Here is a 17225-nt window from a genome sequence, read left to right as displayed (position 1 = left end):
ACTCAGCTGTGAACAGAGGGGCCAGCCCCCAATTACAGGACTATAGACTCTAAGCCCAGACTTCTCTCCAGCAAGGAGCATACAGATCCTCAGGTCCTGCCAGGGGACACAGACACTGTGCATCCGTAGCAGAGGGGTCGGTATCAGCCACTTACTCCAATGACTTAAACACTGGTTAATTCTCAGTGGGGGAAAAATTGTCCATTGTGATTGACCTTAAGTGGTAAAAGGATTTTCCTCCCCAACCGCCCTTGGAGACAGAGCCCAAATAAGGTTAGGAGATGCCAGCGAAAAGACTTATCTTTCTATGGCTTTGCTTGGGAGGGCAACAGTTTTGGCGACCAGGGCCCATCCTTCCCTTTCTCCATCCCTCCTCCCGCCCAGGACTGCCTAGGACTCACCGAACACCCTCACACCTCAGAGGCGGGATCGGAGCGATCTGCCCAGACCCAGCTCGGCGCTGGCGGCCCAACCTCAGATCATCTCCTGGCAGGCGGGACCCATTCCTTCCTAGCACCTGGGCCCCTGCTCCAGGCGGCTCTGCCCGCCTAAGCCTGGGGCAGGGCTTTTATTGTGAAAGGAGTTCCCCCCCCTCCTTCCCTTTCGGGGAAGTGGGGAGGCTGGGCTGGGACACACAGCAGGGACTTCGCAAACTCTGCAGAAGTCCCTGGCTGATCGGGGAGGCTTGAGGCTGTGGGAAGGCTCTGGCAGAACCGCAGACCTTAGACACGCAGATTCCCCGTGGTCTGGAGATCCCAGACTTTCTCTAACAACCCCACCTGCAGAGCATCCCTGAGCGCACCGCACACCCGGGAATTGTGGGGCCACTTGGCCGCTGGGGAGCTGTGAACCTTGGGTCTGGGAAATCCGCGTCCAGGGAAGCCTTGGAGAGTCACGGAGCACGGGGCAGACCCCGGGGCTGTGGGATGAGCTGGAGAGTCAGCTGAGGTCGCCGAGGAGCGGGTCCAGCCACCACAGGGGACATGGTAGGAATCTCCAGAGGGGACAGTAGGGTGGGCAGATCGGGTGGGCACCCAGACAGGTGGCCACAGAAAGTGCACGCAGCTCTGGGTGTACAGAGCCTGCACAGAGCCTCCAGGAGCCGGAATTGTTCTGACAGTTTGCTTAATTTTTGCACCTGGGACGAAGTGTGGGGGGCAAGGAGTGGTCAATCAGCTTTGCCGCTTCCCTTGGAGGAGATGACCGAGGGCGCTTTCATTATGGACCTGTACACCCTGGCTGAACCTTAATTCACGAAGAAATAAATTGGGTCTGGAAAAGGTCCAGTGCCTGGCTCCATCTCCTGGACCGTCGGGCAGGTGTGGGAGCGCTGGTTGGTCTGGGACGTTCTTCAGGAAGTTGGAGAACTTGCCAACCGTTGCCTTTTTATGGATAAAACTCAAAGATACCAACACGCAGGGAAGCTAGATCATTTGAGCACGAACCAGGCTTATATGTAGCCTTAGAAAGGGGGCTTGTCTCTGGACTGGCTGCTGCTGAGCTCTGCTTCTGGTAGAAGTTACCTGCAGCCCTCACCCACTGTTCCTACAGTTCCCTGTCCCACGCTGGGTGGGTGGTGTAGGGGGAGGGTGTCAGACACCAGAATGAGTTTGAACTCTGAAGGAGCCTATAGGACTCTTCCATCTGCTTCTGTGACCTGCTCCCTCTCCCCACTCTGAAAGTCACAGAGGCCAGATTGGGGCTCACTGAGATTCTTCTCTGGGAGCTTAGCTGTGAGCCTGGAGTTTAGAAGGATGTGTAGAGATTCTCCTGTAGGATGGAGAGTGTCTAGGAGAATAGTTCCTTGGGCGCAAAGGTGTTCATTCTGGTCTTGTGGAGACCAGAGGTCACAAGCTGGGGGCGCAGGAAGGGTACCAAGAGGCTATGTGTGTTTCACCCTCCCCTCTTAGGACCCTCTCTCATAGTGTGTCTTTCTCAGTGCTGCTAAAGAGAAAGAGATAATGGAATCTTAGGGTTGAAAAAGGGGAGTGATCAGAGGTACAGGATATGAAACTGAAAAGTACGGTGATTTTTTTTTTTACTACAAAATTCCATGTTCAGGAGCAAGAATATTGTCAGAAGAGGATAGGGGCCAAAGCCATCAACCAGAGGGTCCTTAGTGGGTATGCAGGGGTCTCCTGCAGTGTTCAGTGAGTCATTAGTTGCGTTTAAATCTCAGTGCTCATCCCAACATGTGCCCTCCTTAATACCCATCACCTGGTTACCCCATCCCCCACTCCCTCCTTTCTGTAACCCTCAGTTTGTTTCCTGGAGTCCAGAGTCTGTCATGGTTTGTCTCCCTTTCTGATTTCTTCCCATTCTTCTCTGATTTTCCCTCCCTTCTCCTGTGGTCCTCCCCGATATTCCTTATGTTTCCACGTATGAGTGAAACCATATGATAGTTGTCTTTCTCTGCTTGACTTATTTCATTCACCATAATCCCATAAAGTTCCATCCATGTCGAAGCAAATGGTAGGTATTCATCCTTTCTGCTGGCTGAGTAATGTTCCATTGTGTATATGGACCATATCTTCTTTATACATTCGTCTGTTGAAGGGCATCTCAGCTCCTTCCACAGTTTGGCTATTGTGGACACTGCGGCGATGAACATTGGGTGCAGGTGCCCCTTCTTTTCACTCTTGAGTTTAAAAATGTCTCTGACGGCATCTCAGCCCTCCTGCAATAGCGATGGAATGCACAGGGGATAAAAGTGCCCGCCTCCTGCTCTAGCAGCCTAAGGGTGTATGGATGTGTTTGCTCTGCTGCCAGTGTGGGCTTTCTGTCCTCATGAGCCTGCAGTCTCCTGGCTTCTCGTTCTCAGTCCTGGGGTGTTAGGAAGAGGACTTGAGTCAGAATTTCACTTGTGTCAGGGTCCATTTGCCAGAGAGGGGCAGCCTGATAAGCAACCTCTGGCAGCAAAATGGCCTTGGAGATCCTAAGGTTTCCTTTGATACTCCCGCTGAATGAAGGGTCCTGTGGTCCAGAGGCCTGGGGGGCCCAAGGGACTGCGGGGCACCGACTGGAACCAGCATAAGAGGAGGTGGGGGGCTGGGAATCATTGAGGACTTCAGTTTCTTCCTCTGTAAAATGAGAGATTGAACTAGATGTCCTTAGAAGTTCCATTTAGCTTCAAAAATGGATGATACATGAATGATTCTGAGGTTGGAGCCCAATCTGGTGTTGTTGACTTCCTGGTGCCCTCAGGATAGTGAAAGGAAGATGTGGTTCTCAACCCTGGCTCTCACTGCTCCCCAGACCAGATCCAGCCTGAGGGGTTTGTTTTTCAGGCTGCACAGGTGATCCCAGTGTGCAGCCGGGACTGAGAACCACAGGGTTAGAAGGCGGAGGGAACAGGGACTGCACTTCCCTGGATGCTCCTCAATCTGTCGAGCTCCTGTCCCCTTAGATAGTCAGAAAATAGAAGGTGTCGGTGAACTTGATCTGCAAAGGATACATCCTATATGCCCCTCTTGCAGGATCATTCCACAGAGAAACCTCTCTTAATTCATTGAAATGGAGACGTGAACTTCCCCAGCTTGTCTGAATATGGTCTTCGTCCAGTAATTCCTTAACACTGTCATGTTACTGATCCGAGGCACATTAACGGGGAAACCCGGGCTTAGAAATATAAAGCTAAAAAATCTGGAATCCTTAGATGTCACTTTGCGAAAGTGAACACTGAGCTTCAGGACCCATGAGGGTATTTTTGATCATCCTAAGGGGATGTGGTTCTCTGAGAGGGCTTGGTGTGTGCATTTCTGAAGCTAAGACTGGGACACTTGCCCATAACTTAGAATCATGGCAGGAGACTTGGTGTGTGCCAAGACTCAGAACCTGGATAAAGAGCCTGGGTGGCTCAGTCAGTTAAGCATCTGCCTAAGGCTTGGGTCATGAGCTGAGGGTCCTGGGATGGGGCCCCATGTGGCGCTCCTTGCTCAGATGGGAGCTGGCTTCTCCCTCTCCTTCTGTGCCTCCCCCCTGCTCATTCTCTCTCTCTCTCTCTCCCCCAAACAAATCAATTTAAAAATCTTAAAAAAAAAAAAAAAAGAATATTGATAGAAGAAGTTAAGACTATTATTGCCAACTTTAAAAAAAAAGTTTCCTTCCTGATTCTTTAAAAAACACAAAGTTTTCTTCCAGATCGTGTATCATACTGCCAACCTCTGTCCATAACCATGGGGTATCATTTTGGCATATCTCCTACTGTCTCTGAGTATTATTGTAAAGAGTTGATATTATACCGAACATGCAATTTTATAGTACAATTTGTTTTACTTCACTTTTTGTCGAAGTATGTTCCATGTCTGCATCTCCAAAAAATATTCATAGCCGCACTTTTCATGCTCAGTACCGTGATTTTAATAATCATCTCTCTGCTTGTGGACTTTATGTGGTTCCCACTTGGGAGCTGTGTTCAGTGGCATGTGGCCAGCTTCTGATTACCCACAGAAATGGGGATTTGAGTGCCTGGCTAAGTGGAAATCAGACAAGCTCACAAGAACAAATTGCTTCAGCCCCTTTATAATAGATTTTACTGCAGTTACCTTCGATGGCCCAGAGTGTGGGTGTGGGAGGTGTTTCCTCTTGTCTGTCTTCACTCTGTGCTGTGGGAATGTCAGCAGACAGGCAGACAGGGAGGGAAGGGGATCCCAGGAGAACCCACATTGGGTCAGTTATTCTCAAAAAAACCAAGAGCTAAATTCCCGGGTAGTTAAGACAGAGGGGAATCTTGGGGAGAAGGAGCTAAAATCGGAGAAGGATGTGATCTTCTCAAGGTGACTCAGAGCTGGGTTAGAGCCCAGGTCTCCTAAGTCTTTCCACCTGCCCCACACAGGTCTCATCATAGACACTGTACCCTCCTTGAGGCATTTGGTACAGCTTGGAGTGAAGGAGAAGCATGGGGTTTGAAATCAGAAGGAGGTTTGTGCCAGACATGTGCCATGCTTACCCACCTCATGGCTCTGGGTAAGCACTCCAGTACTCTGAGCTTTGGACCCCTCTGTAACCTGGGGTTGTAATAATAGACCATTATCAGGAGCAAATGTCATCATGGAAGTGATAACACTTGGTACCCCAAAGTTGCTATAAGAATGAGTGCTTTGCAGAAGACCCATAAAATAAGTTTTCTTTTTGTAAGAACCTAAAACCAATGGTAAAGAAGTCACTGATGCATTTTTTCATTCACTACCAATGGTGGGGGTGGGGAGCTCCTGGGCCTCTCCTTGAAGTATGGATCACATGCAGAAAGATTGTATTCTAAAATGGTTCTCTTACTCCTTTAAATCTTTCTTCTCACTAAGAAGGAAGTGCCCAGCCAGCGGGAGATACTTGCCCTGTTTGTGTGCTCTGGGCCCCCTTGTTGAACACTGGGTGAGAAGACAGCCCCCACTCAGTCACAGACCCTGGAGGTCTAAAGCTGGGGTGCTCCAGCTGATCACCTTGCCCAAGTTCCTCAGGCTCAGCTGAAGAAAAGAGGTTAAACTGGTTTTGAAATCAGAACTGGGAACCACGACATCCAGCCCTTGGAGCCCGTGGGGCATTTGATACCCTCTCTCTTGTGGGCACCCCCCTTGACCTGCTGCATACAGGAGCCAGACTCTGCATGGGGCTGGCCAGGGAGCAGAGGGTTTTTAATAATCTACTGGCCCTATCCAGCCCTAGCAGAGGTTGGTTCAAAAAAGCAGTAGGGAGGGAGTGTGAGAAATAAGCCTCACAAAGAAATGAGTTCCTTAGCTGTTTCAGGGGCTGGTGAAAGAAATGTGCTTCAGATGGGCCTCCCAAGAGGCTGACAACCCCCTCGGGACAGACCTAGGAGACCCAGCTTTCTCTCCCCACCAGAGTGCATCAGGATTCCTTGAGGCCGAGTTGCTGTGAGCAACCTGGGCTATCTTTGCTTGGATCCCTTTTTGATGTGACTGTGGAAGTGTTTCCTTCTGGGGCATTTGGGGATACCCCCCTCTGTATCATCTGGGTGTGTCTACCCAGGTCTGCACCTAAGGACCATCTGGCCCACAAGAGAGGACAGAACAGTGGTTTGTGGGTGATCCCCAGGCTGCCTTTCTCTGTGGGGATCCCCACCTCCAACACACACAGACAGATACAGACACGTATTCTTCGAAGTGGCCTGGGATCTGGCTATATTCCCAAGGCCCAGCCTGGTGGTCCTAGAGTTGCCTACAATAGAAGCCAGGAGGTGTTTTGAATTCAGTGGTGTTAGGAGTGAAAGGGAGGGAGGAGGGGAAGTGGTGGGTGAGCAAACATTAGGAGCCTCACACTGCTTTTGAGCACGGGGGAGTTAGGGCGAGTGTGCATTTCAGAGAGCAGCTTTCCAGGGGGGGAGGCTGCAGGGACTGGAGGGGAGCATCTGGGAAATGATGGCGTTGGGGGAATGGGCCTGGTGACTGGCCTGGCCGAAGGCAGCAGGTGGGAGTCATGTAATTGAGCAGGAGAACCTCTAGTTCTTCGTAACCTCAGATAGGGAATCTAGGCAGGTCAAAATTGACTGGTTTCTTGTTCAGGCATGTGAGTATACAGACCTCTGTCTGTCTTCCTCTTCATTTTTATTTCTCCTACTGTGTCCTTTAGTTACACTTAGAAGTAATCATGCTATAACAGTGACTTATTTAAAAATGATACCAATCATTTTAATTCTATAAAATCGATTATTATGTTATATTTTTAAGAGTCACAGGGAAGGGTTTGATGTTTTTCCCTTAATCTTCTACATTGGTTTTGCCCTTATTATCATAACAATAGATTAGGGATAATCTCAATAAGAGAGGAGTAGGGTGGTGTTAATGTTACCCAGCCACCTTGCCCATGGTTGCTGGTGCACTCTGCCAGCCAGCCTGTGGTTCCCCCAGCTCTACCTCCAAGTTCCCCGCCTGCCGTGTGCTTTAGTTTGGGTTTCTGCTAAGTGGCTGTAGGAAGGGGCTGTGTCACATGCTGTTTACTTGTGGGCAGGTTTTGTTTGGCTTTCGAGGGTGTTTGCTTGCAATGAGCTAACAACCTCTTCCAGAACCACATGGAGAATTCAGATCCTTTCATCTTGGCTCAGGCAACAGGTTCATGGTTCCATGTGTAAGAGCCAAGTGGAGTAGGGATTTTTTCAGAAATGTTATCGGCATGGTGGAAGACATCAGAGGGGAGAGAGAAAGGGAGAAGAGTCAGAGCCAGAGATGTACGGATGCGAGAGAAGGGGACGGAGGTTCAGAGACTAAACAGGACCGGCCCCGTGGAGGCCCTTTCCCCTTGCAGGGGCACTGGCGAAGGACCAGACAGGAGCTCCTCACAGCCTGTGATCATGGCACTCGGGGGACACAGGGCTCTGGGACTAGCAGGTGCAGTGTCCCAAGCTGGTGTCAGCTGTGGGTTGCCCTCTGGCAGAGCCGTGACGTTTTCCCCTGCTGCTGCCTCTCAGTGCTTCAGATGCCCTGTGTCAGTCCTGTGCTCCCGCTGAGAATAGACTCGGCTTACCCAGCGACTGGCCTTGCCTGTGTGCAGACTGGTTTTGCACCAGTGCTATGAGGTCACTTCCAATGCACCAGGCATTGCAGGATTGTCATGAAGTTCTGTTTCTCCTTTCTCACTTTTTGCATTTCCTAGGAGATTGTCCAGATGAATCTACTCCTTCATATAGATAAACAAACAGCATATACCCCCTTCACTCATTTCTATGATCCATCTAAGTACTAAGATGGGCAGTGTTGTCCAGGGCCATCTTCCCATCTGGACTATAAAGGGAGGGCAGAGGCCATGCCTCTCCTCGTTGTTCTGGAAACAATTTAAACAATTGCTTTGAAGCATGCTTGGTGCCGTGCTTGAGATGGGAATGGAAGACCCAACGATAGTCAAATCTGTAATATCAGAGGGTCATAATCTCAAAAAAGATGGGACCTACAACCCCCTTCACTCTTTTCCCCAGAGGAGATGAGTGAACTCCAGCCCCAAGGATAATGTGATAACCCACAACCACCCACAGGGAAGAAGCATGGTGGGGGGTGGGGCGGGGAGGACTGAAGGGCTCAAGCTGTACCAAGGTTGGGATGGGGCTCCGGGTGGTGCTGCCTGGGATGCCTGAACACATTGGCGGTGGAGGCTGCAGGCAGTGTGAGGACTGGAGGCCGGCTGCCTACTGAATGGGCTGTCTAGATGTCCATCCCTGTGCTCTGAGCTAGGTGGGCAGGACACACAGGCTTCTTTCTCTAGGACAGAGTGGCTCTGTTGTCTGTCCACACAGAGGCCCAGTGTGCCTCCTGGGGGAACTGGACCCCAGCTCAGGGACTGGCTGGCGGCAGGGGTGGCCTCCTGGACAGCACGAGCCCTCCCTCTCGGCCTCCCCGTACACCCGGCCACTGTCTGCAGGCCCTGGTCCCAGTCAGCTCAGTCAGCCAGCCACCAAGTTCTGTCCCTCCCCTTCCTCCCCCCAGCTACGCTCACTTCTCCTGGCACTCTAGAGATCCCATTGCAATTACAAAGATGCTATTGTATTCCTTTTTTCCCCAGAACATTCTCTCTGGAAATGCTAGTTAAAATCCCTTCATTTCCTGTTGGGGAGGGGGTGTGGATGGCTGCATGGGTAATGCCTCTCTGTGTAGTCACCTCACTGAGGGTCAGGAAAGACTCCTGGCTCCTTGTTCACCTGCATTCAGTCCTGGGCACTGGTGCTCTCTCCCAGGGAGAATGGGCTTAAAATGTAATTGTCACAGTAGCTTCCTTGGTATAGTTTTAAAGCATGAAGCATTCAAAAGGCTGTTTGGAATCAGAACTAAATTCAAACCTTGGGCAAGTCACTGAAACTTTAACCCCTCAGCCTCAGTTTCCTCCCGAAGATAACACTGTCCTCTTCTGAAGTTGTGTGTTCGATGTTTTATTGAGCATAAAGCAACTCGTACAGTAGTCATCAGCATGTGCTAAGTGTTCAGTTAATGGGACCTGTCCCCAGACAACAGACAGGGCTACAGATGCATCAAGGCTGAGCCTCTAAGATTGTTAGTAGGACCCTTCAGTGCATCAAGGGGAACGGGAGTTGGGGGTAGCCTTGGACCCTAGCTCCTATGCATAAGGTGTTTTAGAATTGGAGAACATGTGCTCTAAAGGGGCTTCCATGGTATTGAAAGGGTCTGTGGACAAAAGGACGAGACTGATACAAAGCGAAGGTCAAACAAAGCTTTATTTCACGCCAAGCATCGAGAATGAAACTGACCGGCCAGGGCCGTCTCTTGCAACGAGGCGACCCCTCCCAGTCTCACAGACTAACTTATATAGAGCAAAGGCCATGTGGTTGAGCCTGGCCACACACAGGTGGCTAATTGAATTACAATTCACCCTATAGTAGTTATTTCAACTAGCCTATCACTCTGGTCAGAATTGGTGCCCAAAAGGCAGGGCCCACAATTTTGAGTGGTTAGGGAGGTGATTTCCTGATTGGATGTCTCCACCTGGCTTGGCTCATCCTTGGCGGGAAGGGAGGTAATACATGCGCTTTCACTGATTGGACGTTTCCACTTGGCCGGACACGTCCTTGTATCTGGGCTCCATTATCTCTGCCCAGCCTGACATGTCCTGGTATCTGTGCTCCGTTATTGGGGGCTATTTGGCCGTATTTCACCAGTTCTGTTTCTAAGTGCTTTCCTCTTGGGGGAAGGGACAGGTTCAATCTAAGTTTACTGCATAAACAACAAAACCGCTCACTCTGGCTAAGTAGGCCCTTACATTATCAGTCACGTGGATCCATCTGAATACTGGTGAGCTAGAGAAAAACACAGCTGAATGGTGGAGGTAAAAAGGAGCCCATTCAAGGGCGCTTGACCTGGAGTCCATATGTAAAATTCAGGGGAGACTTGGTTGAAGAAAAGTTATATCTTTTTTTTTTTTTTTAAGATTTATTTATTTATTTATTTGACAGAGAGAGAGAGAGAGAGAGAGAGATCACAAGTAGGCAGAGAGGCAGGCAGAGAGAGAGGAAGGGAAGCAGTCTCCCTGCTGAGCAGAGAGCCCGATGTGGGACTCGATCCCAGGACCCTGAGATCATGACCTGAGCCGAAGGCAGCGGCTTAACCCACTGAGCTACCCAGGCGCCCGAAAAGTTATATTTTTATTTTCACTCATCTCTCATGGAAATTCGGTGTTTCTTTAATAATGAATGAAATATCATATGAATGAAATAATGAATGAAATATCATAGATATTTCATTTTATTTTTTTGTTTTTTATTTCTTTATTTTTTTTTTTAAAGATTTTCTTTATTTGTTAGTGAGAAAGGGAGCACAAGCAGGGGGAGGAGCAGAGGATGAGGGAGAAGCAGGTTCCCCACTGATCACAAAGCCTGATGCCAGTCTCGATCCCAGGACTCTGGGATCATGACCTGAGCTGAAAACAGACGCTTCACCTACTGAACCACCCAGGCGCCCCTCATTTTATTTTTTTAAAGATTTATTTATTTATTTCAGAGTAAAAGAGAATGAGGGCGGTGGGGAGGGGCAGAGGGAGAAGGACAGGGAGTCTTAGGCAGACTCTGCACTGACCAAGGAACCTGATATGGGGCTTGATTTCATGACCCCCAGATCACAACCTGAGCCGAAACCAAAACACTTAACTGACTATGCCCCCCAGGCACCCCAGGAATTACAGGTATTTTATATCATAACAGTGGAAACACAGAGTTTGAAATACAGTCTTTACTCCTTCGACTTTGAAAGTCCCATTTGTTATTAGAGGTATTGTTAGATCTTATTATTTAGTGTATTAATGAAGAAACATTATTATTGTTATGCCCCAATAATGGGTCCATGATTAAAGGAGCGAGACTGATATTAAGTGGAGGTCAAGCAAAGCTTTATTTCGCGCCAAGCATCAAGAGTCTAACGGAATGTTCGGGGACGAGCCTCTTACAAGAGAGGGCAACCCTTCTGGTTCACAGTCTGGCTTTTAAGGGCAAAGGCCATGCGGTCGGGCCTGGCCACGCACAGGTGACCAATGAGATTTTAACACACACAGGAAACTCTACAGTGATGCTAGGTGACCAATTGAGTTACAATTGACCCTAGTAGACATTTGACCCAGCCTATTAACCTTGATTAGGATTGGCGCCAAAAAGGCTCCCAAAGGGCGGGGGCCCATGCTCCTTGGTAGCTAGGGAGACAGTATGCAACCCCCCACTGATCTGTTTCCACCTGGCCTGACCCACCCTTGTATCTGGGCTTTGTTACCTGGAGCTGGTTTCCGGGACTTGTTTTTAAGTGAATCCCCTGGGGGAAGGGGAGCAGGGACAGTTTAAGGGTTAAACAACAAGGTTTTTGTTTAACTTCAGTGAAAGCCTCTTGCTAAAATATAAAAATATAAAATAGGTCCTTATAATTATTATACCATAAATTTATTTTTTAGGGTATTTTCATAACTGTATTTCAGTAGATAATATATCTGATACAATACAATGTATTCAATATAATTAATTGTCTTTGGAAAGCTATGTCTTTTATTTTATACATTTTTAAAAAACATCCTGAGAAGAATCCGTGGCTTCACTAGGTGGCTCGAATAGTCTTTGGTACTAAAAATACCTCTGCTTCTCTGTAGGTATTCATCTCTGTGATTTGATCTTGAGAGCTTGCCAAAAGCCCCCTTTACCTAAAGGGTCTTTCCTCAGCCTCTACTCCAGGATCACTTAAAAAATAGTTTTCAACAAACTTCTAGTGTGTGCTGGATGTCAGAATATAATTTCCCCTTAATATTATACCCACATGCATTTGCACTGGGCTTTGTGGCTTTCTTGTCTATAACCTCATTGAATCCTTCACCCTCCAGCTGTTGAGGCTAGTGTAAACCCGTTTTAGAGATCAGTAATAGAGTAATTTAGAGATTACTGCTGCTGAGTGATGGCCGGGTCACACACTGATAGACATGAAGGACTTCAAGGAGAGTCCTTCTGAAGAATGTTCACAACTTAGAGGTAGCCCTTTCTTTTTTTTTTTTTTTTTATTATTTTTTAAATTTATTTGACAGACAGAGATCACAAGTAGGCAGAGAAGCAGGCAGAGAGAGAGAGGAGGAAGCAGGCTCCCTGTTGAGCAGAGAGCCCGATGCGGGGCTCAATCCCAGGACTCTGAGCATGACCTGAGCTGAAGGCAGAGGCTTTAACCCACTGAGCCACCCAGGCACCCCTTTTTAAAAATTTTTAAAAGGTTTTATTCATCTATTAGACACAGGGAGAGAGAGATCACAATTAGGCAGAGAAGCAGGCAGAGAGAGAGGGGGAAGCCGACTCCCTGCTGAGCAGAGAGCCCTGATGCGGGGCTCAATCCCAGGACTCTGGGATCCTGACCTGAGCAGAAGGCAGAGGCTTAACCCACTGAACCACCCAAGTGCCCCTCAACTTGACTTTCATAGTGTGTTTTGCTTAAGGAGCCTCAAAAATGTGGGACTCAGTCCCAGATATCTAAAGCAGCATCTCTGGGGCAACAGGGGGTCCCCATTTCAGGTAGCCTCTGACAGGACTACCTGGAACTGGGCCCAGAGCACACTGTGATGGACAAGCAGAGCATTTTCTTTGTATCACGGAAACAGAGACCTGCTCCCGTTCTTGGGCCCTCAGCAGATTCTTGTAGCAAAACTGGGCACTTCCCACTATCTCTTGTCCTTGCCTACGGCTTTCTGCCTTGTTTGTGAACACCTGGAAGACAGCAGCTTCCCCACAGTGTCCAGTGCAGATGCAGAGGATGAGCACAACAGGTTTTTTTTTTTTTAATAAAGATTTTATTTATTCATTTGACAGACAGAGATCACAAGTAGACAGAGAGGCAGGCAGAGAGAGAGGGAAGCAGTCTCCCCACTGAGCAACGAGCCCGATGAGGGGCTTGATCCCAGGATCCTGGGCAGAGGCTTTAACCCACTGAGCCACCCCGGCGCCCCTGAACAGGTGTTTTGACTGGCTGGTGTACTCTTGTATCTTATATTTAAATCTTTCTAGAGCTGTCCAATATAACTTTCCAAGATGATGAAAATACTCTATGTCGTGCTGTCCATCATGACAGCCACTACTCACAGGAGGTTCCTGAGCACTTGAAATGTGGCTAGTGGATCAGGAATGGAAATTTCAAATTGCCACTAATTTAAATATAAACGGTCACATGCAGACAGTGGTGCTTATATGGAATGGTACGCTCTGGATCAAAAAGTACAAACCAAAGTGTTGATGGAACCTGGACCTTTGGCATAGTGAGTGGAGAAGCTGGATATGGTGGGGAAAGAAAAATGACTCTGTGTTTTCTCACATTTTGTTGAGCTGTGGTCAAAGAAATGTTTATCTTCTATGAAAAAACCATTATGCTAGTGAGATCCCAGAGGCAAATGTCTTTCCTCCTCAGCTTTGGGAGACAATAGGGAGTGCTGGGGCCTGTGGTCAACTGTAGAGAGCATGTCATTGAGAGAGAGCTGAACTCTCCTCGAGCCATGTGAGAACATGGGCCCAAGCTGTGGCTAGAACTTCTGGGTTTTTTTTTTTGCAGGAAGCCAGAAATCTAGATTTTTTATGCGAAATATCCTGGCTTTTAAAGATTGGCTTAAATTTATTAAAAATACTTCAGGCCAAGCAAAACACATCTGTAGGCCAGGTTTGGCTTGTGATCCCAGTTTACCAACTCTCCTCTAGGCCTTATCCTAGAGAAGTCCATACAACCTTAAGGCAAGAGTGAGGGGGACTCTTCCCTTCATGTCTTCATTAGCTCAGTTTCCCCTGTTATTACAGGTTTGGTCAGAAGAGGGGAGGAGTGTGTCTGGAAGACCAACCACCCCCTTTTCTCTGGGGTTGTGTCTTGTCCTCTGAGCAGCCAGGGAGTAGAATGTTCTGGAAGGAACAGAATGGTCCGGAGAGAAACTTGCTGTAGTTTTTAAGCAGCAAAACCTATTCCTCTCCCACCCCAGCCCCAGTCCTAGGCCTGAGAGCCAAATATATGGCTGTTAATACAAGGGCAGCCAGAGAAAATTTCCAACAAATGACAGGGTCTCCAAAATTCCATCTGGCCCGTGGTGTTCCTACACTGGTGCTCTTGTGAACTGGAACAAAATGGTAATTCAGTGGTGGGTATAGAAAGGGCTCCTGGGGCCAGCAGGGCTGCAAAAACCCCAATGTACAATCAGTGTAGAGACGGCAGCAGCACAACCCGCAAGCCGGGAGGGAGAGATAAGGGACATATGCTTAACTCCCTCCTGTCTTAGGAGTAGGAGGCCCACCGATAGGGTCTGCATTCTCAGTGCAGATTCTGGGAGCCTGACTATGGAGGTAATCCCATGGGCCTTGCTAGAGAAATATTAAGAATACTGATGCTCACTGAACGTAGCTGTGTCAGGCTCTGTTTCGAATGCTTTGCCTACAATGACTCGTATAACTCTTGCAGTACTTAGTGGAGTGTTTTTTTTTTATTTTTTATAAACATATATTTTTATCCCCAGGGGTACAGGTAGGTCTGTGAATCGCCAGGTTTACACACTTCACAGCACTCACCAAAGCACATACCCTCCCCAATGTCCATAACCCCACCCCCCTCTCCCAACCCCCCTCCCCCCAGCAACCCTCAGTTTGTTTTGTGAGATTAAGAGTCACTTATGGTTTGTCTCCCTCCCAATCCCATCTTGTTTCATTGATTCTTCTCCTTAGTGGAGTGTTTTTATTTTTATAAATGACAAGTCACATTCTCCCTCCCCCCACCCCCAGAGGGTCACCATCACAAGGGTAGTGATTTGTCTGTTTTGTTCATGAGGTAGCTCTGGAGGAGTGAGCGCTTGACTTGGGAATATCTGCTAAATGAGGCATGAATGCTCCACCTTACGAAGGAGGTACTATTTTTACTGCCATTGTACCGATGAGGAAGTTGAGGCCCAAGTTCACACAGCAAAGACACACGGAGCTGGACTCAAGATCCAGGCAGCCTGACTCTGAGCCCACAGGTTACTCATGGGCCAGTGATGGTAGGCAAGCCTGACAGGCTGCTGCCTCCCTCCGGGCCCAGAGATGAAGCTTGTCAAACAGCTTGGGGCCTAGAGAAAAGTTGTGGTGAGCAGATTTGTGCTGGGGGCTGATCCTGTGGTCAGGAGCTAAGTGGGGTTCTCAGGGGCCATTTGGGTGTGCGGTGCTTAGTCCCTTACTTAGCCTATGCCTGTGGGCTGTGGCCATCCATACCGAGCTTTAGGACTTGTGGCTTCCCTGGAGAAGGTGTACAAACCCTGAGAAATGGTTTGTCTTGCTGGTGACAGAGAGGTGGCTCTGTCCCTAGAGCAAAGGCCTGTTGGCTACATGAGTTGGAAGCCTGTGTAGAACCACACATTCTACACTCCGTTCATTTGCTGAACAGTGAGTTGGAGCTGAGGTTGGAACTTGGGCTAGAATCCTGTCACCTCTGGGACCATGGTGAAGGGCCCTGTGATGGGCAACTGCATGAGCCAGGGTTCCTTACTTGGAGCAGGAAGCACAGAAGTTTTCCTTTCTGTAAGGGACAAAAACTCCCTCCACCCTCTGAGACCAATACCGTGGGTGACACTTGCAAGTCCCCTTGGGAAAACCACAGAAAGGTGGTTTTGTATGGGATCTTCAGAAATGGGAGAAACTTCAGATTGAAAAACAAAACATTCTCTTCCAAAAATATACCTCCCTCAGGCTTTTCATCCATGGGCTGCTCCGACCCTGACTGTGCCGACTCTTCCCTCTCCAGCTGAACTTCACATGACATTGGCTGTGGAAACCGCCTCCTAGCTGACATTTATTGAACATCTACTAGGAGACTGGAATCCTTGTAAGCATTTGACATTGTCTCATTTAATGGGCCTAACTGCCTTATAAGGCTGTGTCTTAGGTTGGCTTTTCCCAAAAGCAGACCTTGAGACAAGGATTCCAGCGTGAGTAATTTTTTTGGAAGATGTCACTAGAAGACAGCAGCGGGAGGGGTTGGAGTGGGGTTGGTGGAATAGAAAGTGAGACCAAGAAGGCAGCTGATGCTAGCAGCATGCTTGAAGGAGCAGCTTTCCCTGCAGGCTGGAGCTCATTCCTGCTGGGACCTTCCAGGGGACTATGCAGAACAAGCCTCAGAAGTGGCCTACCTGAGGTTGGTAAAGCAGATGGAACCTGTCCCCACTGGTTCCATGTCTGTCTGAGGTCAAGGGCTGGTCCTGGGGGTATTAACTTCCCAGCAGGCATATGCCAGCATCAAAGAGAGCCTGAAGTCAGGGAGCCAAAGCCACCTGTGGGAGGAGATATGGGTTGGGGCACAAATAGCCCCACCCTAGTAGGTGGGTGTGTCTCTTTCCCCTGGTTTACGGGTGAGGAAATTGAAGCACATTCTTTTTTTTTTTTTTTTAAAGATTTTATTTATTTATTTGACAGAGAGAAATCACAAGTAGATGGAGAGGCAGGCAGAGAGAGAGAGGGAAGCCCAAGCTCCCTGCTGAGCAGAGAGCCCGATGTGGGACTCAATCCCAGGACTCTGAGATCATGACCTGAGCTGAAGGCAGCAGCTTAAACCACTGAGCCACCCAGGCGCCCCTTGAAGCACATTCTATATTAGTGGGTCACTACCAGATTGTTTTTTTGAGAGAAGGGAAAGGAAGAGAAGGAAAGAGAAGGGAGAGAGAAAACATGAGTCATTCCATCTGTTAAGGGTATCATTTCATGAAACTTTAACTTCAGTTACATACACACGCACGCACATCGAGTCACAGTGTCAACTGCATTCCTGTGCATATTGGTCAAAAGAAAGTTTGAAAGCCAGCGGTTAAATGACATAGCTGTGGTAGTCTGGATTTGGTTAGAAGCAAAGAGGGTAAGTAACTCGCCCAGGATCACACAGCAAGTAGATAGTACTGCTGGGATTTGAACCCAGATAGCCTGACTCCAGAGACTCTGTGCTAAACTTCTGCGCTGTTCGTTGACCACTTCTGAAGTCCTTTAAGCGGTTCACGTCATCTCCTGGCTGTTCAACTGTATGGGAGGATGCCAGTTGTCAGCAAAACTCTGTAGAAGGAAGACCTGGAAGAGCAAAATGTAAGGGGTCCCTACCCTACCCCAGGGCTGGCTGGATGAAGATCCAGCCTTGGACCATCCAAGGGACCTCAACCTCAGAACAAGAGGAGGCTGAAGGGGAAGAAGTTGGAGTGGGCGTGGGGCGGGGCAGGGACAGCAGGGCGGGCATGCTCCAAACCAGCCCTCCTGAAGGGGTAATGGCTGGTACGTGGCGTCT

General features: G+C 48.7%; 1 protein-coding gene across 2 annotated transcripts in view; it reads left to right on the top strand.

Moving 5' to 3' along the window:
* Positions 1 to 624: 624 nt before the first annotated feature.
* GASK1A (golgi associated kinase 1A) overlaps positions 625 to 17225 on the top strand; it is a 56780-nt gene continuing 40179 nt past the window's right edge. The window contains exon 1 of one of the 2 annotated variants that reach the window (XR_014309970.1): positions 625 to 986. Coding sequence is in view for 1 of the 2 variants with exons in the window: in XM_082724484.1 (XP_082580610.1) it covers positions 984 to 986 (3 nt within the window). In the remaining variant the exon portion in view is untranslated. The remainder of the gene's footprint in view (positions 987 to 17225) is intronic. The other variant, XM_082724484.1, reaches the window with a different exon arrangement.

Source organism: Mustela nivalis (genome assembly GCF_964662115.1).
Source record: "Mustela nivalis genome assembly, chromosome: 1".
NCBI lineage: Eukaryota > Metazoa > Chordata > Mammalia > Carnivora > Mustelidae > Mustela > Mustela nivalis.
Note: the sequence above shows the minus strand (reverse complement) of the source record. Positions and strands in the feature narration are given on the sequence as shown.